The sequence below is a fragment of the Papio anubis genome, chromosome 12 (assembly GCF_008728515.1).
Source record: "Papio anubis isolate 15944 chromosome 12, Panubis1.0, whole genome shotgun sequence".
NCBI lineage: Eukaryota > Metazoa > Chordata > Mammalia > Primates > Cercopithecidae > Papio > Papio anubis.
Window position 1 is genome coordinate 65,609,154 of NC_044987.1, and position 25,880 is coordinate 65,635,033.

Sequence of the window (25,880 nt, forward strand, 5' to 3'; positions counted from 1 at the left end):
GCAGTGCAGACAGACTTTATTAGTGATATCAATACAGTAGAGGTGCCCACGGAGCAAAGGGAAGGGACCCATGCCTGGACCAGTCCCTTCCTCCTGCCCCTGCTGGGTCCCAGGAGTATGAGGCCTGGCCTGGGCCAGTTCCTCCTGTTCCACCTGAAACACATGGGGATGGAGAGCCAGGGCTGGCCTTGCTTCCTGCTCCTCTTGTTACCACACCAGTGTTATGACTTCCTTGAAGGGATTAGATCTCTCCCTCCCCAGCTCCTAGGCAGGGAACCCTAGCTACTGGGGAGGGGCATATTTGGGAGGCCTAAGGCCTAGGAATAGCCTCTAGACCCCTACCTGACCCACACCCTGTAGTTCCCTGGGGCCCGACACAAGCAGGTGGAGGGAAGGCAGAGGCTTCTTCATGGGGTATGGGTCCCCAGCCGTTTGGGCTTCAGGGAGCCCCACAGCGACTGAACACCCCTGCGGACAGTCCACCCTACACGCCGTGCCACGGACTCAGCAGGGGGTGCTGGGAGGCAGGAAGTGGAGGCCTGGGAACGGGCATCCAGACACTTCTGGTAGCGAAGCTGTGGAGGCAAGCGGGGCAGTCACTCTCCAGCCTGCCTCACATGGGGCCACGCCACCACCACACCACCCTACCGGCTTACCATGCACGCAGCCTGCACAGCCTCTGAGAGGCTGGCAGCATTGGGCTCGCACCAAAACATGTGGCAGCAGAAGGAGGCTGGGCCGGCAGCCATGATGAATGCAAATGTGTGGACATCTCTGCCCACGGCCAGGAAGGAGAGGAAACGCACCCGACACTCTCCCAGCACTGCCTCTGTCTGCATGGAGGGAACTCAGTTAAAAAGGAACACCACCCCACACTGTGTTCCACATCCATCTTAGCAGCTCTTCCCTTCACCCCGTCTCCCCTCCATGGCAAGGCAAAGCCACGACTTCTACCCCAGCTCTTTACCTGCTGGTGCAAGATGGTGAGGGTAGCAGGAGCCACACTGACATGACTTGGGGTCCACTGCTCACGGCTGCTGGAGGACAGGACTGACTCGAGGGCCCCATTAATCACATCTACCCCTAGAACATATGGACACAAGACATCACTAACGGTAGAGAGAGGATACCCCAGCTCTACCCTAGAACTCTAGTTCCACCCAGTCAAACCCAGGGCCTTTGCCCCATCCCCACTTTGCCAGCCTACATCTTGGACAATGCTGTCCAAGTATCCCTTCCCTGGGTCCCCTGGGCTCAGTAACTGGACATTTTCCTACTTTTTAAAATCTTGAATCCTAGGCTGGTTATTTTCACTGGCTCTGCCTATTCCTCCACACTTGTGAACCGACTGACCTCCCAAAGTTCTGACTTCCCCAAATCGTGCTCTCTCAGCGCTCATCACACTCAGACACCACATTGCTTCACACCACAATAACTCCCAAGTCAGCCCCTACAGGCCAGTCCTCTCCCAAGACCCAATTATTTTTTAAGATAATCTATTTGAGGAGTGATTACTCTGTATCACACTGTGCTAAGTCATCACAGTGTATTACCTCATTTGTGCCCGCACAACAACTTCACAACAGATTTCCATTTTACAAATAAGGAAACGGTAGAGATAGGCAACATGCCTTAGGTCACATCAAGGAATGGAGACCTGAGCTCAGGCAGTCTGATTCCAGAGCCTGGGTTCTTAGCCATGCCTTTCTCCTACCTCTTCTCTATATTACTAGTTTTCAGAACTACAAGGGCTTTCAAGATCTTAGGTTCTACTCAAGAATGTCTATAATGTGCTCAAGGGCCAAGGAACCCAAAGTTCCTGACTTTTAGATCAATCAGGTTTCCCTTATAATGCATGTTCTCCCCCACCTCAAACTGCTGTTAAACATTTCCCCTCATGGATCCCACTTTTGCTTGCACTCAGCAAAGCACCAAGGCAGGAGCACATGGTGTGGTGAAGGCATCAGTTCTAGTCCCCACACTTATAAGCTGCCCATGTGATCTACTGTCTCTGCACAATGCCAGTGCAAAAGGCATATGCCTCTGTGGTCCAGTCCCAGGCCCTCTGCCCCTTTTAGTGCCTCTCAGCTCCCACTAGGAGCGGACCATGTGGACTCTTTGTGGGCAGAGGACAAATGTCTTCCTTGAATGTCTTCTCCCATCTTGGCCTTGCTCATCTTACTTCTGGCTGCAGCAAGGCCAAACTGCTCCCAAAAGCATGCGAGTCTTCCAAAAACTGGCCTCTCCAGAGCTGTCAAGCCTCATATTTTACTGCTCCCTGAGCTTCAGATGATTTGTGTAGCATTACTATTAACAACCAATCTTGGCAAATGGCCTGTAAGGCAGATGGGGAATACAAAACAAGAGAAGAGAATGTCCTTGAGGGACACAGACTGCAACTGAGGGAAAAGCCTCTGTCTTGACTGCCCTTTCCCCGCTGGACTGAGAAACTCCAGACTGTCATCCTTCAGGGCTCCGACTAGGTGTTCTCTAGGAAGCCATCCCTGCTGCAGGGCAGGGAGAAGACAACTCTGAGACAACTCTTACCACAACATCTTGTAACTGCTGGCAAACTTTTTTCCACACTGGGCTTTGGCCATCTCAAGAACAGAAATGGAATTTAATTAATCCCTCTGTCCCCAATTCTAACACAGCGCTTATCTGCTGAAGAAATTCCAGATGCATGAGCAAGTCACTCTCAAGGCAACATGAGCAAATGCACCCAAACTGGTAAAACCAAGTGTCACAGAAGTGGATGGGCCAGGTCATATTGCAGAGCGCTTCAAAAGCCAGGCAGAGGGGTGTGATGTTTATGACATTTAGGCCAGGGCAACTGGAAATCTCAAAGTTCAGTTGTGTGAAAGGGACATCAAAGTCAAACTGCTGAGTAGATGGGGCTGTGGGAAGTGGAGCCCGGCCTCAGAGTCTTAGGAGGTTTGGCAGGGAAGCAGTGAAAGCAGTGGAGCAAGGTATGGAAAAAGGCGGTCAGATTTGATAGCAACACAGGACTAAAACCTACACCGTGACCTTGACCTCCAGCCCCACATGCAATCCCCCTTATCCTGGTGTGCTTTTCTTTTTTCTTTTCTTTTTTTTTGTATCAGTTGTTGCCTTCTAATATACTCCATGGTTTACTCATTTTATTGTCTGTCTCTCCTTGCTAGAATGTAAGCTAAATAAAAGCAGGGATCTTTGTCACTTTTGTTCATCAATGTATGGCAAGAAGCTAGAATAGTGCCTGACACACATCAGGCACTCATTACCACTTGTTGAATGAATGAATGATTAATGAACGAATACTGCAGCTTCTGGAGGGGCTAATGTTAAAAAAGGAGGTTAAAAAGGAGCATAAGATAAAGCAGGAAGTAAGTTTAGAGGCCACTTGTCCAAAAGTGTGGAGCTGATGGAGCAGTCAAGGGTCACAGGCAGTTGATCTGGCATAGGGAGGACCTGAGTCAAGTGGTAGATGCAAAGAAGCACATATGGGAATGGGGGTAACAACCGGAAGAGCCAACAAGGGTTTAGAAGTTGAGGATGAGAAGGAGGAAAGCAAAGGCATAAGGGTCAGCATGCTTTTCTCAACTCTAGCTCCAAGTCTTTGGCAGTGCCACTGAATCCAAATGAAATATCCACTCCACTCTGCAAATCCAAGCCTTCCTTCAAAACCTCAGTTCAATCCCCACCTTTTCTAAGAAGGGTCCCCTCTTTCAATGTAAGATTTTGGACATGAAAGTCAGCACGGTATGAGGGAAAGTGCAGAGAATTAAAGATGACCGGGGTTTGACTCCTAGGTCTAGCTTTCCTGGCCATGTAATCTGAAGCTAGTCTCATTTATTCATTAATTCATTTTTTAAATTCATTCATCAAAAATCTGTTGAGTTCCTCCTATGTGTCTTTTGACATGATACGCCACCACTTCTTCAAGTAGTCTCTTTTCTTCTTCCTGCCTCTCTCCTGTTGTCACTATCATTGGCAGTTTCATCCTCCACCCATCCACTGAATGTTGGAGGGCCTCAAGGCTATGACTAGCCTCATTTCCCTTCTCACTTCAGGATGCCGACTTTCCAGGGTCAAGCTACTCTACATCCATGGCTTTGATTACCTCTACAACCCAATAATGCCAAAACTTCTATCTCCAGCCCAGACCTCTCCTCTCAGCTCCAGATCTGTGAATCTAGCTGCCAACCTGACTTTGCCTCAGTTTCCCCAAAGGCACCTCAAACTCAGCATGTCCAAACGTTAGCTTACAATCTCCACACTCAAATTGGCCTCTTCTAACATCTGCCACCTTGAAAGAAAGAATCCACTATCCAGAAGGTCCAACAGCTAGGAACCTAGCAGTCACCCTTAATGCCTCTGTCCCTCACCCACACTGAACCAATCACCGAGGCCTGTTGACTATACCTGTCTAAACAGCTCTGGAATCCACGCACTCCTCCTCAGCTCCATTGTTGTCCAAGATACTCTCATTACTGGCCAGGACTACTGCAACGGCCTCCTAACTGAGCTGCTCACATCCACCTCCACCCGCCTAACAGTCCCCTCCATGAAATAGCCAAAGTGAGCTTTCAAAATTCAAATCTGATTAAGGCAAGTGCACTCTTGAAGACTTCAATAACTCCTTGCTGCTCTTAGGATGAAGAAAAAATCATTAACATAATCCCTGAGATCCCTGACCTGGCAGCCTGGCCACTGCCCGGCTCTCAGCCTCATCTTGCATTGGCTTTCTTTCAGTACCTTGGAAGTGCCAGAGTGCCACCCACTGTAGATCCTGATCTTCCCCCATCCTACCCCCACCTCCATTCCACTTGACTGCATTCACTTCTATTCATTTTTTGGATTTCAGTTCAAACGTCACTTTCACAGGGAAGTCTTTTATGACCCCAGACTAGATGAAATTCCTCTGTTCTATCTTGCTACTTTCTCTCAATGAATAACTCACAATTTGTGTGATTATTTTATTAATTCCTGGTTTTTTTCTACCACAACCTTCTATAACCTCTATGAAAATGGGACTGTGGCCACTGTTCTCCCAGCGCCTAGTCCAGGGCCTGCCACATGGTAAGCTTCAAAGGTATTTGTTAAGTGAATGAACAAATAAATAGCAGATACTATGACAGCACTGAAATATAAGAGTTAACCAGATCAGGCCAGGCACAGTGGCTCAAGTCTGTAATCCCAGCACTCTCAGAAGCCGAGGTGGGCGGATCACTTGAGGTCAGGAGTTCAAGACCAGCCCTGGCCAACACAGTGAAACCCTATCTCCACTAAACATACAAAAATTAACCAGGCCTGGTGGCGGGAGCCTGTAATTCCAGCTACTCAGGAGGCTGAGGCAGAAGAATTGCTTGAACCCGGGAGGCGGAGGTTGCAGTGAGCTGAGATCATGCCACTGCACTCCAACCTGGGGGACAGAGCAAGACTTGTCTTTAAAAAAAAAAAAAATTATTTGCAACAATAACGTATGTGACAATTATGCTCACTGTTTCCTTCTCCTGATACTTCCAGCCCACAGCTCGTGCTATAACACTTAATCCAGCTACAGGCTGCTGTCTGGTGTTTCCAGTCATCTAATAGCTGCCTCCCAATCCCACCAAAGCTTTTCCATGGGATGAAGGAGTGGGGTCTCCCTCTGTGCCTGGTTCAGCACCACTCATGTGGCTGATGCTCAGCGAAGGCATGCTGACTGCTGCTATAAGCAGGACAGTGAATATAGCTAGGACAGAAGTACAGGGAGGTGGGATGCATTTTAAAGGGTAGGGAGACATGAAGCATGAGGAAGGTCTGGTAGAAGAAGTATTGGAAGGCAGAGGGTAGGGGCAGAGCTTTAGGATCAAGGTAGCAGCCCCTGGGTACAGAAGGACACACATACCAACAGGTTTAGCAACAGGTACATTCCCCAGGTAATAGACTTGGAACTTCTGGACCAACTCATTCTTAGGCGCTGGGAATTCCACTATGGGAAAGAACAGAAGGTTGATCATGGTGGGAGACCTTGCTCACCCCCAGTCCCCACCAGCAGGGCATAAGCTAGACACTTGCCCAGCCGAGGTCCTACTTCCATCTCGTCCCTTGCCTCCCTTTAACCGGAGTCCCTCCACTTATTGGAGTATTCAGTCTTCATGTGTTCATTTTTCTATCAGCGCTGTCCAGGAGCTCATGCCTTTCCTTGAGTCGCCCACCTTTGCCAACAAATCTGAGCTAGACCTAGAGGGGTTTTGACACTGACCTTGGAAAGGGACATCCACAAGTTTAGAGTGGTCCAGGGAGAGTCCATTTACCAAGCAGCGGGCATTACGCCGTTCGGCCATGATCTGAGGAAGGAAGGGAGGCGAGGAGCCAGGGAGAATCTATTAGAGCCTCATTGCCCTGGGGCACCCCCACCCTACTCAGTAACCCCACCCACACCCTTGTAGAGTGAAGGTGGCAGCTAGTCCAGGGAGTGGAGGGGGCCGTGCCTTAGAGCAGATCTCATGCAGGCTGGTGGCGATGTTCTTGGCGGGTGCCTCACAGCGAAACACGTGGCACTTGAGCATCTGGGTCAGCTTATCACGAGCTACGTAGGCAAAGTCCCTGTTGGGGGAGGGGCACCTCAGTGTCTCCCAGTACCATCCAGTGCCAAGCCTGGTCCCCACCCCACCCACGTCCTCCCTGCCCGTCACAGCTCCTCCAGGGCTTCTGCCCACAGCTGGTCCCCCATAGGTGCTGTCTTCTGGAGGGAGGGTAGACAGGCAAGCATGCTGAGGTGGAAGGTAATGGTGGAGCATAGCAGGTTGGAAGGGGCAGGGCAGAAGAGGGGAGCTTGGGTGCTTCCAGGCATCTGGTCCAGGTGCAGGAGGGGGAAAATAGGCATAGTACCTCTCTCTGGGTCCAGCAGCACAAGAGAGGCAAAGAACAGAGTTAGAGAGGAGGACTCTGATGCTAGATGAACTCCCACCCTGGAATCCCAGGCCCTGTTCCCACCTTCCACTGTCCCGCCCAACGCCCCACACACGGATGCTGATGATGGGTTGGGCGTGCAGCAGTGCCTGGCTCTGTGGCTCCACTAGCTTTAGCGTCTCGTCCTCCAGCTGTAGTAGCAGATCCTTTCCCTGCAGGCCCAGAAGCAGGCACTCAGTGGGACTCCAGCCGGGAAGGTAGCTGATCTCTGACTCCTGCAGCTCAGGGGATGTTACCCACAGCTCTGGGGCCCCTGCTTTGGTGTCAGACCACCCGCCCTGCAGGCCTCACTCTAGTGGAGGTCACGTGTCATCTCTCACATCGACTCCACTGTTGTTAGGCTACCATCTCGCAAGGTCCTAGCCTGGGGTCACTCATCCATCCCACAGGGCTGCCACTTACGGAGGGCCAATATGCCCCTTTCCCAGCCTGCTTGTGGGCAGGTCAGACCTCCCATCTCTCATAATTCCCTTCACACTCTCTCATAGTACCACCCCTGCTGGCTCAGGTCCTTACTTCCCCCCAGCCCCCAGACATGGGGTCATGCAGGTTGTTTTTGTGGTAAGAGAGCTGACGGATGCAATTGTTGACTGCCACACTGCTGCGTCCAGGGGCCAGCTCCTCCTCGGTCATCTCTACCCAGCCTAGGGAGCGCACGGCGAAACACTGCCAGACACAGAAGAGGGGCAGGAGGCAGAGGATCGGAGTCAAAACTGGAGAGCCCTCAGCACAGGACACACCAGAGTTCCTGAATACAGAGTATGGCAGGAGGCAGGGTGTTCTGAACTAAGACGGAGAAGCTCCCCAAACAGGATGTGGTTAGGGAGAGGGGGATGTGGTGAGGGTGAGGGAGATGTCATATGAGACCCTGGCTAGTACAAAAAAGCACCTGAACCAAGACTACGAGGGCCCCCAACCTGTCTGTTGGGCTGGTTGATTTAAAAATTGGAAGTGCCTCCAGCTCACTCACAGGGCTCTTTGCTGAGACTGGAAGAATTCCTAACTCAGGACCTGGGGGACTGCACTGAGACCCCTCAGAGCACAATATTAGCAGCTGTCCTACACACAAGAGGGCCCTGGTCTCAGAATGGGTGTCAGTCTTGAACAAACCTTTATCCCTGGGTTGGTAGTCCGTGGGGGTAGCTTCTCCTCCTCTTGGGGCAATGGCTCTGGGCTGGAGGCAGATGGTAATACTTGGCACAGGGCCCCCATAAATGGAGCTGTCCCAAGGCCCCTTCCAGACAGATCTATCCCACTGCCAGCCCACTGCATCTGGCAGCTCACCTGAGGCTCTGAGCTGGGAAGGTCAATGTCCCCTCTTCAGGTTCCTTCAGTCCCAGCTCCATTGGGGTCTCATCACTGGGTTCATCCTTGGGAAGGGGATTGAGGAATCAGGATCAAAGTGATGCACCTCCTCCAGCTATCCCATGGTAAAGCAGGTCCCCTTACTCACCTTCCAAAACTCTCCATCCTCAAAGCCTTCTCCGTGAGCAAAACCTGTCCAGGTGAGCTAGGAGGAGGGAAGGGAGTAGTGAGCGAGTGTCCTATCCTACTCCAGCAGCACATACTCCCTCCCCTGGCCCAAAACCAACAGGCCTGTGAGCCTCACCTGGGACTCCTCGTGGGGGCTGCTCCCTTGTGAGGGGGAGGCCCGGCCTGGGGGTTCCCACTGGGTGGTCCCTGTTGGGATGTGCCAGTAATAGGTCCCTGAGGTGTCCTGGACCCTCATCCATCCAGCCGGCAGGTCGGAATCCGTCTCGAAGGCGTTAGGGTTCCAGAAGGAATCTGCCAGGTGGGAGGCTTGGTGAGGGTCAGCCTTCCTAAAGAGCAGACAGTTGGTGCCTATGCCCGGTCCCCTCTGAGACTCCATGGTTGAGAAGGGGTGGAGGAAAAGCTGTACCACAACACAATTCCTGCTTCTGCCTAGAGCCTATAGTCTGGAGTCACCACATGTGGGGCCACCAGTAGGGGACATGGCTCAGGTCTCCTCCTGGGCCCTGTTGGTGGCTAATGTGGCCACACTGTGGAAAGGAGGAAGGCAGGGAAGGAGGAAGGAACGGAGCAAGGAAGGTTGGGTGACCCCAATTAACCTCCTTTCATACATATCTCTATCTCAGTGAACACAAAGGGGAACACTTTTTAGCTCCTGCACACATACATGTACACACAGACACACAACACATACAAGCCCTACCACACACCTGTGCAGCCACAAACACCAGGGTATGCAACACAGAAAATGCCAGCACAGATGGCAGGTATCACACACAGGTGCACATGTACGTGCATGGGCAAACAGACACACCAACCTTAGCCATACACTTATGCTGACACCACAGAGGCATGCACATGCAGCTAAACATATGAGCCCCTGCCACACAAGTGTGCAGATACCACACCACAGTGGCACCTGACACATGTGTGGGTACCATACATACAGGTGGACCCACACTCAGACACACGGCATACATCAAACCCTGCCAAATGTGTGCAGACACCACAGACGCTCACTTCCTGACCCTTGCTGCACACAGTTGCAAGCAAACATGTCATGCACATACACACATACCTCGCATCTGTGTCATACACCCTTGTCTGCCAACAGAGCCACACCACTCCATCCCTGTAACCCGCTCATGCGTCCTCTAACTCTTCTTTCCCTGTCAGCCCCACCCCACATGATGCCCAACCTCGTGCTGCCCCTCACCTGGGCTGCTGTCCTGCAGGATGATGGCCAGGAAAAAGTCCTGGGAGAACGTGGCGCTCATTCCCGGCCCCTCCTGCCTCCACCCTCCCTCCTCAAAGCCCCTCCAGCCCAGCCAGCTGGGGCTCACAGCCTGGTGCTGGGCTGCAGAGAAAAACTCATCCCGCCCCCTTCTCACCAGGGCAGAGCGTCTGCCAGGCAAGATCCTCCCCCGCTTGAAGCTTGCTAGGGAGGGGCCAGGACCACCATGCTAGGGAATCTCCTTGAGGGGGTGGGGAAGGGAGGAGAAAGGGAGGTTCATGAGACCCCAGCCCCTCCTGCTCACACCTCTTCTTCCTCACCCTGGCTCCCCTCCCCCAATCCTGAACCTCCATCCCATCCTCCAGTGGTTATCTCAGTGCCTAAGCCAAGCCCAGTCTTAGGGATACCAGGAGACTCAGCCCCTCAGGAATACCCCAGCTGCCTGGGGCCCTGCAGAGCCTATAGCTCTCAGCATAAATAGGGTGTGGTTTCAAGGCCTTCGGGGATCCTGCCCCTGTCCAGAACCTGCACAGCAGTTTGAACCCAAGGGTGGGCTTTGAGCTCCTGAGCCCCAGCAAGCTTGAGGCTGGGCTTGGGGCTTCCCAGCACCACCCCCCACCCCTCACCTGCCAGGGCCCAGCTAGGCTGCAGCGTCTCCTCGGCAACCGCAGCACCAGGACCGGCTGGGAGCGCCCAGACTGCTGACGTGCTTCCCGTTACCAGGGAAACCAGGAATCCTGACTGGTCCAAGAGGCAGCACTAAGGGACAGGCAGTCCCAAGACCCCGGCTGCTGGGCAACCAGACACAGCAGGGCTGGAAGTGGGCGTGGTTACTCCAAGGTGGCTGCACACCTGATGAGTTATTCAGGCAGGGTGCTTCACCATCCTCAGCTTCCAAATGACGTGGGCCCACAGACACCCAAAGAGGAGTGGCTCTTGCCCATCCACCTTCTAGGCAGCCATCACCGCCTCTCCCCGCCCCCACTTCCCCCTAACTCACACCCTATGGAATAAGGTTTTCAATAGGCACCTGAAACTTAACTGAGGCTCAGGGAATACCTGCTGTTCCCCAGAGACCCTCCATTGCCTCGGGACTCTCCTGCTAAAACCTTCCAGAAACACCACACCTAAGGCCTCCATGCCCTCCACAGCCACAGTCTGCTTCAGGAGGGCTGGACACTTCTGGAATCTGGGGACCAGTTCACCATCTCCTGACTGAGTGACACACACCAATCCATCTGCCATCCCTGACAGCCTGCACCTTCCTGCTTCAAAGAGCTTCATCCTTCCGATCTGTCCTGGAAGGGCAGCTTCTCCCCGCTTGGCCATCTGGGAGGCCCTTCTGGAGCTTGGCACATCTCCCTCCAAGCACAGCCCACCCAGGCCTTTGCTTTCACATACATGCATTTATTCCAGAACGTACACCTTCACTCCTGCATCGATTCATGCAGACACTTACACATAAAATATATTAAATGTTCACATATCATTCCTTCCTTCCTTCATTCATTCATCCACAAATGCCTTTAGTGGCAAAGCCAGGTGTACTCACTTGCTCAGGAATCAGTGATTGACTTAATGCTCTCCCCTTCTCTCCACCCCACATAACTAACATAGCCCAGGCTACTAGCATTTTTTTACCTGGATCATTGCAAAAACATCATTAACTGGTCTTTCTCTTCCTGTCTGGTCTCCTCCAATCTCAGCTGCACACTACAGCCCAAATGATTCTTCTGAGATGCTAAACTAATCAAGTAATTTTCCAACTTAATCCTCTTAATTGTTTTGCACTGCCCTCAGGATAAAGTCCAAATTCCTCCCCAGGTTTTATGTGTTGTCATGAACCCCTGTCTGCCTCTCAGCCTTACCTCTGGCCACTCCCCTTCTCTCTCTTGGCTTGGGACACGCCCCTTGTCCTCTTCCAGCCCACCTCCCTTTCTCTCGATTTTCACCTGGCTATCACCTACCTCTCCTTCAGACATCAGTATACAGGTCCCTTTAAAACTTACCCATTGCCCTCTCCCCCACCACTCTCACAGGCAGGGTCAGGGGCCCCTCCTGGACTTCCCCAGCCCCAGAGAGCTCATCGCACTGAACATAACCTCCTGTTTCTTTCTTTGTCTCCTCACCAGGCTGTGAAGGCCAGGAGGGCAAAAACATCTTTGCCTCACAGTATACATTTCCAGCATTTAGGACAAGGCCTGGAGCAGAGTATGAATTCAACACAGGTAGTAAAGTTTATTCATTTATCATTCATTTAATTCATGAATTCATGCATTTATGCATTCAATCCATAGCTCTATGAATATCCTACAATACGAAGGAGAAAATAATTTTTGCTCAATTCTAGCCTCATTTCTGCAGAAGCACAAACCTTTTCTGCAGCCCTCTTGGTCACAGCAACACAGTCATAAAAGAGTAATCAGTGAGTTGGCCCCTTTCCTGGGCTGGCCCCCACCTCTATCCTCAATTCACAAAGTCTCCACCAGTGCAAGATCCTTGAGAATCCTCTTGCCCCTCCAACATCCTTGCCGAGGTCACTGCCCAGCAAACCCATCCCAGCTCTTCAGCAATACTATCCTCCTATTCCTAGAAGCTTCATAGGTTATTCATAGTTGCAGCCACTACAGTGACCATCCCAGGGGCGACTGAGCAACTAGGCCTCTATCTGGTCACTGACTCATACCTCCTAGTCTTGCAAACTTGCAACCTACAACCTGCAGACTGATGCAAGCCTCAGACAGATTGTGTGTGGCCTGCACCATGCTTTTTAAAAAATAGAATTTGTCGTTAACATTTAGAAATTGGGCTATTTTACACCAATATCTAGTTTTCAGTTCCCCTTTAACTGGCTGCATTGAGACTACATTTTTCCTCACCCCAATACCACATGTAATCAGCTGGAGTGCAGGAGGGGCTGTTCCTTTTAAAAGGAGTTGAGGCAATGACTGCCAAAGGCCACTAACATCATGAAAAGAGAGGCAATCAGACTTTGCCTTTGGTAGAAGTCTTTAAAATACCACCTATGAAATATTCTTGCAAAAGCAAAACACAAAAATGCTCAAATCTGAATCTGATCAAGGCTCTAGAACTAACTACCAATTTACAGGAAATCCAGGGGAAGAGGAGCATGGTAAATACCACCACAGGAGAGAGTCTGAAAAATCCAGACCATAGAAAACCCAGGACAAACAACATGATTCTTCAGTTAAAAAACAAAAGCAAAACTGCAAGCAAAAAACAAATAGACAGGGGGAACTTGATCAAACGAAACTTTAAGAGATAAATCAGGCCAGACATGGTGGCTCACGCCTGTAAGCCTCGTGCTTTGGGAAGCCAAGGTAGGAGGATTGTTTGAGAACAGGAGCTCACAACCAGCCTGGGCAACACAGTGAGACACTGCCTCTACTTTTTTTTTTTTTTTTTTTTGAGATGGAGTCTCACTCTTATTGCCCAGGCTGGAGTGTAATGGCTCAATCTCGGCTCACCATGACCTCCGCCTCCCATGTTCAAGTGACTCTCCTGCCTCAGCCTCCCGAGTAGCTGGGATTACAGGCGCCTGCCACCATGCCCAGCTAATTTTGTATTTTTAGTAGAGATGGGGTTTCACCATGTTGGCCAGGCTGGTTGTGAACTCCTGGGCTCAAGCAATCTGCCCACCTGAGCCTTCCAAAGTGCTGGGATTACAGGTGTGAGCCACTGTGCCCAGCCTCAATCCAGCCTTTTTAAAAACATAAATATCAACTGGATATTTAATGATACTAAGAGATTATTATTAAATTTCTGTAGGTACATTGATATTATGGTGGGTTTTTCTTAAGAGTTTTATCTTTCAGAAATGCAAAAGTAAACTTTGTTGTTGTTGTTGTTGAAAAAGGGTCTCTGCCATCCAGGCTGGAGTGCAGTGGCACAACCATGGCTCACTGTAGCCTCGACTTTCTCGGGCTCGGGTGATCCTCTCAGGTCAGTCACCTGAGGAGCTGAGACCACAGCTGCTGATGCCACCACTCCCAGCTAACTTCTTTGTATTTTTTATAGAGGCGGGGTTTTGCCATGTTGCCCAGACTGGTCCTGAACTGTTGGGCTTAAGCAATCTGACCATTTTAGCCTTCCAATATGCTGGGTTACAGGTGTGAGCCACTGCACCCAGCTGTAAACATTTATAAATAAAAGTATTTGCTTCAGAATAACCTACGCTAGGCCTAGGAATGGAAGACAGCATGTAGGTAGCAAGATTAGTTATGTATTGATAATTGGTAAAACTGGGTCATGGGTAAATCAGGCTCATTATTCTTTTCTCTCTACTTTTGTATATGTTTGAAAATGTCCAGAATGAGTTTTTCGAACGGGGATGGTGTGCAGCCCTAGGCTCATTTGAACTGCATGTTCTCTACAAAGATTGCACAGTTTGGGGTATGGGTATGGTGTTCGCTGCCTGGTGAGGATGGGGATCTTTCCTAATCTTTCTTAGACCCCCATCTACAGAACTCCAGGGTTGTGACTATAGCCCATTATCTCCATCCTTTGTTCCTCAGCTTTTCCTGTATTCTCTACATGACATTAGAAAATGTGGAGACTCGGCTGATTTAAATGGGACATATTTAATTATTAAGCCCTGGAATCCTAGTATCTACTCTCCTCCCCCTACCCAAAGGGTTTTCTTTTCTAACTTTTAGTCAATATCCTACTCCTGACAGCAGCTCCCCACAGACGTGACCTGTTAAAACGGGGCAGACTGTCCCAAGTGCACCTAAGTGCACTGTGCTCTGTGCTGTGGTGGCAGTGTAACACAGGGCCAAGGGCTCAGACCTGGACTCAGACCTGGTCTAGATCTCAGCTCTATTGTAATCTCAGCCTGTCTGTGGTCTTGAGAAAGCTACTAAACCTCTCTGGGTCTCTTTTTTGTTATCTGTAATATGGGGATAATCATAGTATTTACCTCACAGCTTTACTGTGAGGATAAAGCCTGAAAATGCTGAGTAGAGGGCCAGTTACCTAGTCAGTGCCCAGTAAACAAATTAGTCCACTTATCAACCATGGTGGCATGCATAATGAACAGATCCATCCATCCAGGCATGCATGATGGTCAGATCTACCAGAATGTCCAAGCACTCTCTGAACGAGAAAGCCTGGACATGGCCTGTTGTGGCCTCAGGACATGGGCTTTCAGCTCACATCAGGCTGGCACTGGCCTCTATATGAGAGGCCTAACCTCTGCCCTCACACCCTCCCACATGCCCATGTCAAGCTCCACAAGGTACCTGTGTCCTCTGGGGAGCCATAGGAGGGGCTGCCCTGGGATAAGGTAGCCCAGCTTGAGTCCTCGTCACTGGCCGCACTGTTCCGCATGCCAAACAGCAGGCTGGCACTCTTGCTGTGTTCCCGGGGGCCATCTGTAAGGGTTTGGGGCCTGGGAGGGGCCTCCACACTCTCCAGGGGCTCAGGCAGCCCAGGGGGAGAAGATAAGTCCTCCTCCTCCTCTTCATCATCATCCTCCTCCTCCTCCTCAGCCTCCCCTGCCGCCTTCTCCTCTCCCTCATCTGGCCCCTGCTCTTGAGTGCTGATGATCAGGCCAGGTCCTCGTAGGCCTCGGTTGGCCGCGTTGTGGGCTGAGAGCTCCAGCTCAGAGTACAGGTGTATCAGGCCTTTGGGGCCCAAGGGTGCCATCTCAGGCTCCTGGCTGGCCTCCTCTGCCAAGGTCAAGGTCACATTGCGGTTCTGGTCACGGTGGGCCGTGGCGGCCCGCCGGAGTTGGTTCTGGCCCTCTTTTAGCCACTTGGCATTGGCAGGGCCTGGTTCAGGCCCACCACCCTCCCCCATGGCGCTACGCAGGTCCTTGGGTCCCACAGCTGTGGCCTGCAGCTTGGCGTTGAGTAGCTGGTTATGGGCAGCGTGCAGAGGCAGGGGTAGGCTCAGTGTGGGGCCTCCGTGGCTGTTGGCATTAATGGCCGACTGGCTCAGTGATGATGGAACAGACATGGCCTTGGCAGCTCCTGTGGGGTGGGGAAGGGAGATGCTGTTGAGCCTCTGGTCCAGAACAGCAGCATCACTGCTTCTGCCCCAGGGCTACGCCCTGTGCCTCCTCATCTCCCTGCACTAAGCAGGCTAGCACCCATGGCTCTCTATCCTATGAGAATGACTGGGCTCATCTTCTGTCCCAGCACTATCGTCCCCATCACAGGCCAGGCCCAGGTCTGAGGCTCAACCCATCCCTATATCCCCTGCCCTGAGCTTTCTGGGATGGCACAGCTGGTGCCTGCTCCGCCCTCGATCCCACCAGCAGGGCCTCCACACAATGGCTCTCTGTGCCTCCCCACCCCCCAGCTCATCCACCCGGGGCTTACTGTGCCAGGAACACCACTAGAGTGGGACTGGCTCGTGTGTTTTGGACACTGATCACTGACTGCCCCTCTCCTGCTGCACTTCCATCCCAAGCCCCACCACTGTAAGCTCCTCCGGCTGTGTTCCTATTCCCATAAGTCACTCAGCTCAACCAGGCCCCAAGCCCACCCCATACTAGGGACTGTGAGGACAGGAGGAAATAAGCTGCAGAACCAGCCCTACAGGGCATGGCACAGGAAGGCAGGTCACAGAGGGAGGGTGCTCGGCTGCAATTCACGGCTCCGCTGGCCAGATGAAGCTACATCTTGGTGACAATTTCCATGAAGTAGCTCCCCTTGGGCACCGGTCCCTCTGCCAGCCCTTATAATGCCCTGTCCTGGATCACTATGGGAGCCTTTCCCCTGGGCCCTTCAGCCTTTCAGATCTTTGCTTTTTGGGGTTTTTGTTTGTTTGTTTGTTTTTGTTTTTGAGATGGAGTCTTGCTTTTGTCACCCAGGCTGGAGTGCAATGGCAGGATCTCAGCTCACTGCAACCTCTGCCTCCCGGGTTCAAGTGATTCTCCTGCCTCAGCCTCCTGAGTAGCTGTGATTACAGGTGCCGACCACCACGCCCAGCTAATTTTTGTATTTTCAGTAGAGATGGGGTTTCACCATGTTGGTCAGGCTGATCTCAAACTCTGACCTCGTGATCCGCCCGCCTCGGCCTCCCAAAGTGCTGGGATTACAGGCGTGCGCCACTGCGCCCGGCCCAGCCTTTCAGATCTTTGACCAAATGTCACAGCCTCAGTGAAGCCTTCCCTGAACACTCATTTTAAAACCACAGGCTACCTCAGTCCCTCCTCAGCAATCCCTAACTCTTCCCCAGCGCCTGTCACCATCTGACAAGCCAATTTGTTATTTACTTTGTCTAATGATTGTCTCCTCAAGACTACAATTTATAATCTCCGTGTTGGTGAGGATTTTGCCTTTTTGGTTAAATACAGTATGCCTAGTGCCTAGTGTAGTCTTGGCACAGAGCAGGACCTCTATTAATATTTGTTGAATGAATGTATGAATCAGTCCCCATTTCCTCCAGGCTTCGCTTTGGCCTCTCCTCTGCCAGTGTCAGAAAACACTTTGGTTATGTTACTGAGCCTCATGGTGCCCCACACAAACTCCACCTGCCTTTCAGGGAAGTGGACGCCCTGTTCTACAAGGCCAGCTCCCCTCCCGACACCTCCCTCTGCCTCCTCACAGCCCTTTGTGGCTCAGCTTCTCGCAATCGTTTGAGTTCCAACTATCCTTCCAGCCTGCCGCCCAGGGACCCACCCTTGGCCCCATTCCATCCTCCCCACTCTCCCTGACCTTCCAGCTGCTCTGCTGCTCTCCTTCCCGGACCCCCACAAGAAAGTACTCTCACCCTGGAACCTCACCAGCCCCCGATTTCAGTTATTTCTCCCTGACCAACCACTGCCCACTTCTCTCTCATCCTGAGCCCTCCATGCAAGCCGTCCTTCAGACAGCCCCTACCACATTACTCTCTCCTCCCTCGATGGCCTCACTGATTCTCTCTTCCTACCCGACCCTTCCACCAACACACAATTCTCCCTCACTGACTGTCCCAACAAACACTGCACCGCGCTCTTTCTAATTCCCACTGTACAGACCTTTCTCCTTGATGTCTTATCTGAGAGTTCCCTATCTCCCTGTTCCTCCACTAAGGAGTTCTTTCTTTCCCCGACTCCCCACTACCTCCCTTCCCTCTGTGTCCTCAGCACTGAGCAGAGGTGTTGCAGCTGCCTGAGCAAGGCTTGCCCATCTCTCCAGGCGCAGTGCGCCCAGGCTGGAGTGCAATGGCATGGTCTTGGCTCACTGCAACCTCTGCCTCCTGGGTTCAAGTGATTCTCCTGCCTCAGCCTCCTGGGTAGCTGGGATTACAGGTGCCCACCACCACGCCCAGCTAATTTCTGTATTTTTTTTTTTTTTATAGTAGAGATAGGGTTTCACCATGTTGGCCAGGCTAGTCTCAAACTCCTGACCTCAGGTGATCCACCCGCCTCAGTCTCCCAAAGTGCTAGGATTACAGGCTTGAGACACTAAGCCCAGCCCCATAGCTCACCTTTCTATGTCTCTAGTTCCTCAGACCCTAGTGCGATGCTGCCCATACATCTGTAAAATGAAAAAGGTTTATGTGCATGTGTCTGCCTCACGTGTAGCTGTTGATCTGCTCAGTGTGACTCCTCCTGGCCAATGAGAAAACTCATGGCCACTGGAATAAATGAAGAAAAAAATAGACAGCTCTGCCTCCTCCCAGAACCACAGTAATCTTCCAAAAATGGAAACCAGATTGTGTCACTCCCTGGTTCAGAAAATTAGAGGGCTCACCACTGCCTTTCGGATAATGTCTGCACTCGTTAGCAGAACACCCAGGAGCCCCCTTGAGCCAACCTCTATAACCTGTCAGACCTCTCCCCACCTCCTACCTCCTTTATACCTTATACTCCAGCCACAGGCAGTGTGGCAGATTCTGGAACATGTCGCACACTCTTAAAGCCCTGGGTCTTTGTTTATACTGCTCCCTCGGCCTGGAATTCTGTCTCCCCTTGTGAAAACCTCTGCTTGTATTTCAAAACTAACCTCAGCAGTCACAGCTCCTAAGCAGTCTTTCCTGTTCTCTCCCCACCATCAAGTGACTATTCTCTCCTTCGTGTCTCACAACATCCAGGACCACATTCGATCAGAATATCTGAGACGGTGTCTTATTCTATTTCACATTCCCATTATCAAAGAGAGTGTGCTGTGTGCCGCCACAGACTGGGCTGTCGCGCAGAAGGAACGAAAGGATGAATGGGACAGACACAGGGGCTGAGAGGATCTAGGAAGCTCAGAACTGGCTGGGAATAAATACCTAGAAAGGCTGTGGGGCCCAATGGGCTGGAGAGGAGCAAAGGGGCGTTTGGGAGGGTGTCAGATAATGCCAAAGGGTCCCTGAGAGGGAAGTAAGATGGGACAGGAATCCCGGAGAGGTGAGGGCTGAGATCTAGGAAAAGGGAGTGAGGCAGGTAGCTTAAACCAACATCTTGGCTCAGACACTGTTCAAGAGTGGCATCTCCATGGGTTTCAGGAAGTAGAAGACTCCATGACTCTGCCATGCTCGGAGGACCTTAAGGATGGCAAACTCTTCTCTGAAGCAGTGGTGTACAGAGCCAGGTTTCTCAAAGGTCAGGCAGAGACTGACCTCCTTGGCATTAGGAGTTATGATCTGAAAAGGGTGCGTGCGCTGTAAGGCTGAAACAGTGAAGAGCCAAGTTGACTTCAGGGCAGCCCTGCCAATCTGGTCACCAGGCCAGGAAGTATTAGAGGAGGAACGGGGAAACTGTTTAAGTGCTGAAGCTTTAGCATCTAGCCTGAGGTGGTGTGGTCACCAACACCCCACTGCTCGAGGTCAAAAAGATGACCTCAGTCCAATTTTTTTAGAGAAGGAACATAACCTAATATCTCCCCTCTCATTGGAGTTACCAAAGGATGCAAAGAGCCAAATGGGTTCTGGCTCAAGGCAGGGAGCTGGGCCGGGGCCTCAGGGCAGGAACTGAAAGAAGTAGCCACTAAGCCTGAAGATCCTGGTATCAGACCACAGGGGTTGGGGTTAAGTCTTGCTCCAAATCAGAAGTTGTTCAATCTGACAGCTTACCATATGCCAGGCACTGTGCTAGACACAGGGGAGAGTGATGAATAAAAAAGAAATAGTTCTTCCTCTGGAGGAGTTCTCAGTTTAGGGGGAAACAGTCATTGAACAACTTGTTACAACGCAGTGTAATGGCAACATCTAGAACAGTGCCTGGCACCCATAGCATTCCCTATTTGTTGACTGAATATCACGAAGGAGGAAGAGGAGGGCATTACAGGAACCTGGGGCTTGCTATAGCCAAGACATCAGCGAAGGCCTGCCTGAGACTAGGACATAACTCTCTGTGGGCCACCCCTCTCAGAGGATGATCTCCCCTCTTAATTCACAGAGGAAAGGGAAGCCATCCAACTGGGGAACATCCTCAAACATAAAAACCTAACCAAACTTCAGCACCTATCCCTTTCTTTCCTTCCCAAAACCAACTGCTTCACCTATCATTTGGATTCTTCCTATGATACCTTTCCAGGAATTTTATACCACTGTTTATCTATTTTCTCCTCTATATAATCAACCTCTCCTTCTCAATAGGATCCACTATCTCCCAACTTGACCTGACGTTCCTCCAGAGCCACTCACTGCTCTTTCCTCCCTCATACAGGCAAACTTCCTGATAGAGTTGTCTCTACTCACTGTTGCTACTTCCTCACCTCCCACTCACTCCTCAACCCTTTCCAAACCTGCTTCCAGTCCCAACACGACTCAGAAACAGCTCCAAGGTCAACATGACCCCTGTGTCATTCAATCCAACAGACACAGTCCTCATCTTGGTTGTCCTCCCAGCAGCATCTGACCCCATGAATCTCTCATCCAGCCTCTATCCGTGGCCTCCACACTCTCATCTCCACACTCCTCATCTCATCTCATCTTTTACACTTCTTGTTATTGTTTGCTGGGTTCCTAGACTCTTCTGCTGGCTCATCTTCCTCTATTGGCCATTACATGCTGGAGTTTCTTATGGCTTATTCTCATGCCCTTTCCTCTTTCTTATCCTATAATCAGTATAAATATTCATTCATGCCCACAGGTTCAGTTATACACTGATGATTTCCCAAGTCAAATCTCCATTTCAGACCCCTCACCTGAGCTCCAGACAAGTACATTAAACTTTCTACTCAACATCTCCACTTGGATGTCTCAAGCTAATATACCCACTCGTGTTTCCCACTCCCACACACTAACTGGTCATCTTTCAGGATCCTGGCTCATGGAATGATACAATCCATCCTATTCTGTGAATCTGAAGTAGGGGTACATCTTGACATGTCCTTCTCTAGCACTTGCTATGTTCAGTCCATCCCTAAGTACTGATGATTGCCTCTCTGAGAAAAATTTCTGAACTGCATCAACTCTCCCCATCCACTACAACCAAGGACAAAGACCTTAAGACAAAATTCTTCTTTTTTTTTTTTTTTTTTTTTTTTTGAGGTGGAATCCTGCTGTGTCACCTAGGCTATAGTGCAGTGGCAAGATCTCAGTTCACTGCAACCTCTGCCTCCCGGGTTCAAGCGATTCTCCTGCCTCAGCCTCCTGAGTAGCTGGGATTACAGGCACACACCACTATGCCCAGCTAATTTTTGTGTACTTTTAGTAGAGATGGGGTTTCGCCATGTTGGCCAGGCTGGTCTTGAACCTGACCTCAGGTGATCTGCCCGCCCCGGCCTCCTAAAGTGCTGGGATTACAGGCGTGAGCCATCGTGCCTGGCCCTTAAGACAAAATTCTTTTTTTTTTTTTTTTTTTTGAGACGGAGTCTGGCTCTGTCCCCCAGGTTGGAGTGCAGTGGCACGATCTCGGCTCACTGCAAGCTCTGCCTCGCGGGTTCACGCCATTCTCCTGCCTCAGCCTCCTGAGTAGCTGGGACTACAGGCGCCCGCCAACACACCCCGCTAATTTTTTGTATTTTTAGTAGAGACGGGGTTTCACCGTGGTCTGGATCTCCTGACCTTGTGATCCGCCCACCTCGGCCTCCCAAAGTGCTGGGATTACAGGCGTGAGCCACCGCACCCAGCCAAGACAAAATTCTTAAATGGCCTAAATTTCCTGCTCAGTCTGGCGCCTGCCTTCCTCCTCCCTGCCCCTGGCTTTGGTCACTCTGCTCTGCAGCCTCAGTAACCTTCTTCTGATTCCTGAAAGACATCATGTGTTTTCCTTCTACAAGGTGTTTGCACATGATTTCCATGCTGCCTGGGACCTCTTCTCCTACTCTCTAAGCTGAATCAACTTCTACTCACCCACTATATTTTAGTTTAAACATCACATTCTCAGAGAAGCTGACCTCAACCCTCTCTCCTTATCCTCATGACCAGTTTAGCTGCTGCTCTTGTGCGTTCTCAAGGCACCATACTGCTTTTCTTCATGGTATATATTACATTCATAATGTTATTCTTATTTGATTTTTCTCCTAGATTGTCAGCTCCAAGGACTCAGTCTCTTTTGCTCACAGTTGTATCTTCAGGACGTACGTAACACAGTGCCTGGCATATATTAGGTGCCCAAATCATATGTGTTGCATGAATAAGTGAGTGGAAGCATTTTTTAAAGGATCACTCTGGGTGCTGTGTTGAGAATAGTTAAAGGGAGGTAGGCAAGAGGGTATGCTATTAAAGTAGTCAAGGAAAAAAAAAAGGTGGTGGCCCAGATTAACTTTGGTGGCAGTGGGGAAAGAATGAAATGAATGGATTTGAGAAATATTCAGGCAGTGGTGACAGAACTTGGTGAAATGAGATGCAGAGGGTGAGAGAGGGGTTAATCTCAAGTCTTGCTCATGACTCCACATTGGCAAATAGCCATTTCTGAGATATGAAGAAAGAACAGATTTGGAAGTAGGGTACAGAGAAAACCAGGGAAGATAATTTAGCTTGGAATCTATAGGTTTGGAATTCCTGTTTGTCTTTCAAGGAGATGTCAAGAGAGCAGCTGAATATATGAGTCTGGATTTCAGGAAAGAAGTCTGGGCTGGATATATAAATTTGAGAATCGTTAGCATATATATGAAATTTGAAGCTTTGAGAGTGAATAAAATATCTGGGGAGAAAGAACAGAGAATGAGAGAAGACAGCTCAGGACAGAGCCAAGAGCCTCACCAGCATCTAAAGAGAGTAGGAGAGGAAGCAAATGAGATTGAGAAGAGCAGACAATGCTGTAGGGCAGAAAGCAGGAAAACGCTTCAATGAGAGTGAGTTGACATACCCCACCGAACACTACTCAAAGGTAAATGAGATAACAGTGTCTACTGGAGTTCTCCACAAGGAGGTCTCCGGTGACCTTGTCCTGGACAGTTTCAGTAGGTGTCAGGGACACAGAGTGGAGTGATTTTAAGAATGAATGGGAAGTAAGGAAGACAGCAAGCGTAGACTCTGAAGGGTGGAGAGAGCTGAGACTATAGCTGGAGGGGCTCAGAATGCAAGAGATACACAGGCGGATACAAAACAGGTTAGGAATTGGCAGTGGGAAAACTGCTCCTACTGAGTATTCCTGCCAGTGCTAGGCCTCCTGGTTGAGCTGTGGACACAGCCGCCCCAGGGCACACCCCTCGGTCGCCGAGGGCAACAGAATGCGGCTTGACAGATCCAGGGCCCGGGACCCCTGCTGGAATCGGCGCGGCCTGCCAGCCCACTCCACTCCACGTCCCCTTCCCGGCCCTGGGCCTCCCCTCCCCCAATCCCCACCGCCCCTGGTTTCTCGTCCTCCATACCCGCCCCTAGTCACCCTGAGGGGCAGGAGGTAAAGGGCAGCGGAGGGGGCAGTGTGAGGGCCCGAGTGGACCCTGCAATGGTGGGTATGAGGGGACGCTCCGCAGGCGCGCGGTGAGACGGCAGCCCGGGGATGGGGGATGGGGGATGGGGGATGGGGCCGGCCGGGGGACCCGGGCTACCGCGGGGTAGGGGCTGCACGGTCCGCCGGCCGCTGGGGATGGGGACGCAGCGACCCGGGCTGGGCCGGGGCAGGGACAGCTCCTACCTGCGCGGCGAGGCCCGGGCCCAGATGACGAAGGTGGCTCAGGCTGCAGGGTTCGGGCTCCGCCGCGGCTTCTCCATCACAACATCCCCCGCCCAGGAGCGCGCGGGCCGCGGGGCCGCGCCCCGAGCGGCGGAGGCGCGCGCGGGGGGATGGGGAGGGGCGCCATCTTGGGGCGGGCGCGGGAGCTAGCTCGGCGGGCGCGGCACTTGCCGCAGCTTCCTGGGGGCCTCACCCTGTAGGAGACCCTAGGACCTCGGCGAGCCCCGCGTTCCAGCCCTTCCAGCAGACATCCCTGCAGCCGATTTCCTGGGACCCCCGCCTAGCGCGGCGCCATCCTCCACTACGATTCCACAGACTCACCCTGAGCGCCCCGCAGGGCCCTGGCCCCGCACCCCCGCCGGGAGACGCGCAGACTGGGCTGGAGCCCGAATGGCGGTGGCGGTGGCGGTGCGGGGCCGCTGCCGCGCCGGGAGGGATTCCGGGGAGGCAGCCTGCTCCGCTCCTGCTGCACCGCTACCCGACGTCCTGGTGGGCAGGCTCTGAGGACACAGCGTTGCTGATAATAATAGCTCGTATTTATTGACCACTTACGCCGTGCGGGTCTCGGTGTTAAACCGTTGACGCGCGTTAATCTTCACATCAGCCCTGTAAAATCACCAGAATTATTATCCTCATTTTTCAGAGGCTGATGCTAAGATTAAGACAGGTAAAGCGATTTGCCCGCAGTAACAATTAGTGATGAATTTGGACTGTAACTCCGATGTTTCTTGACACTGAAATACCTCTGCTGCTGAACATAAAGCTGATATCAAGGCCTGGAAAATATCAAGAATACATTGCTCCCCCGTAGAAATTCACAAGGAAGGGGATATTGTGAATGAAAAGTGTAAAGATGTAAGGAAAAATGGTGGGGTACTATATTTACTACAGGCCCTCCCTGGATAGTGGGATATATCCCAGTGGTCAGATCAGTGACCCAGAGGCCATCAAGGATAATGAGAGGTTATATTACCATCCAGAAAGCCCTACATGCTAATCCCTCTAAGGTGCCTAAAACTAAAGATGTCCAAATCTGAGTTCGTTCTTTTTCTTTCTTTCAAGGCAGGGTCTCACTCTATCACCCAGTGGCAAGATCATGGCTCTCTGAAGCCTCAACCTCCAGGGTTCATGTGATCCTCCCACCCCAGCCCCCAGAGTACCTGGACCACAGGCATGTGCCACCGCGCCTGGCTTTTTGTATTTTAGTAGAGATGGGGGTCTCACTATGTTCCCCAGGCTGGTCTGGAACTCCTGTGCTCAAGCGATCCTCCCACCTCGGCCTCCCAAAATGCTGAGTTTACAGGCGTCAGACACCGTACCTAGCGTGAATTCATTGTTTCATCCCCCTTCGTTAGTCTTCTAAGGAGTTTCACTGGGGTGAAAAAGAACCCTCTTCAACACACACACACACGACACAACACACATCCCACACTGGACACAGCTCCATTCCATCCATTCCAATGAATGACACCAACTACTGGTGGCTTCCCAAGCCGGAAGCTTCAAAGTAATCTTTGAATATACTTTTATTTTACTTGAGGTAAATATAAATGTTTTAACTTTTTATTCTGGAAAATTTCCAATGTATACTAAAGTAGACAGAACAATATAATGAACCCTCATATACCTATCGTTCAGTTTCAACAATTATCAACTCACAGCCAATAGTTTATAATGATTTGACAAATGCCTATGATATATGAACTGTGTATCAGGTCCCAAGCCAGGCACTAGGGATCCAAAGACGAATCAGATTTGACTGCATCTCACCTGGAGGAGATGACATCTGACCTGAGTTGTTGTAAGATGAAGAATTACCCAGAAAAACAAAGGTGTCTTCATTCATTCATTCATTTTCTTCCAGCAAATAATTACTATGTGTGAGGTACTGTCCTTGGTGCTAGCAACCGGTCAAGAAACAAGATAGTTCCGTCTCTCATATAGCTTGAAATTTAACAGGGGAAAGAGACATTAAACATGTAATTAGGAATGTGATGAGTATCTTGAAGGAGATGTACAGGGAGCTATGTGAGTGGGTTTAATTTGGCCTGGGAAGTTTAGGAGGCTATCATAGGAAGTGACAATTCAGTGAGGGAAAGGGATGAAGGGTCAGCCAGGAGAAGAGAAAAGTATTCCAAGTAGCAGGAGAAGTACAGGAAGGTCAGTATGGGTGTTGATATAGTTTGGATATTTGCCCCTGATCAAATCTCA

The 25,880-nt window shown here is 51.1% G+C and overlaps 1 protein-coding gene across 9 annotated transcripts; it reads right to left on the minus strand.

The window, feature by feature from the left end:
- On the minus strand, positions 1–24,298 carry APBB1 (amyloid beta precursor protein binding family B member 1). 9 transcript variants are annotated; one of them, XM_003910296.4, is made up of 15 exons: positions 23,631–24,298; positions 14,926–15,657; positions 8,549–8,724; positions 8,393–8,449; positions 8,224–8,309; positions 8,050–8,113; positions 7,456–7,605; positions 6,964–7,091; positions 6,859–6,864; positions 6,459–6,573; positions 6,230–6,314; positions 5,873–5,956; positions 968–1,083; positions 657–833; positions 1–575 (listed from the first exon to the last, which is right to left on the minus strand). In XM_003910296.4, exons 2-15 carry the CDS (start codon positions 15,641–15,643, stop codon positions 408–410), a joined length of 2,130 nt encoding a protein of 709 aa, XP_003910345.1. In that variant the 5' UTR covers positions 15,644–15,657; positions 23,631–24,298; the 3' UTR covers positions 1–407. The 9 variants fall into 9 exon arrangements, with proteins under 9 accessions (XP_003910345.1, XP_009184991.1, XP_009184992.1 ...); XM_009186727.4 differs by adding an exon at positions 18,104–18,153 and having other exon boundaries at positions 6,459–6,864; positions 23,631–23,703; XM_009186728.3 differs by lacking the exon at positions 6,859–6,864.
- Between the last annotated feature and the right edge of the window lie 1,582 nt (positions 24,299–25,880).

Coding starts and splice junctions, on each gene's coding strand:
- APBB1 (XM_009186726.3), bottom strand. CDS start 15,643: ATGTCTGTTCCATCATCACTGAGCCAGTCGGCCATTAATGCCAACAGC. Junction 7,606..8,049: donor CTACCAACCCAGGGATAAAG/GTTTGTTCAAGA, acceptor TGTGTCTGGCAG/TGTTTCGCCGTGCGCTCCCT. Junction 576..656: donor CTGTGCAGGCTGCGTGCATG/GTAAGCCGGTAG, acceptor TTGCCTCCACAG/CTTCGCTACCAGAAGTGTCT.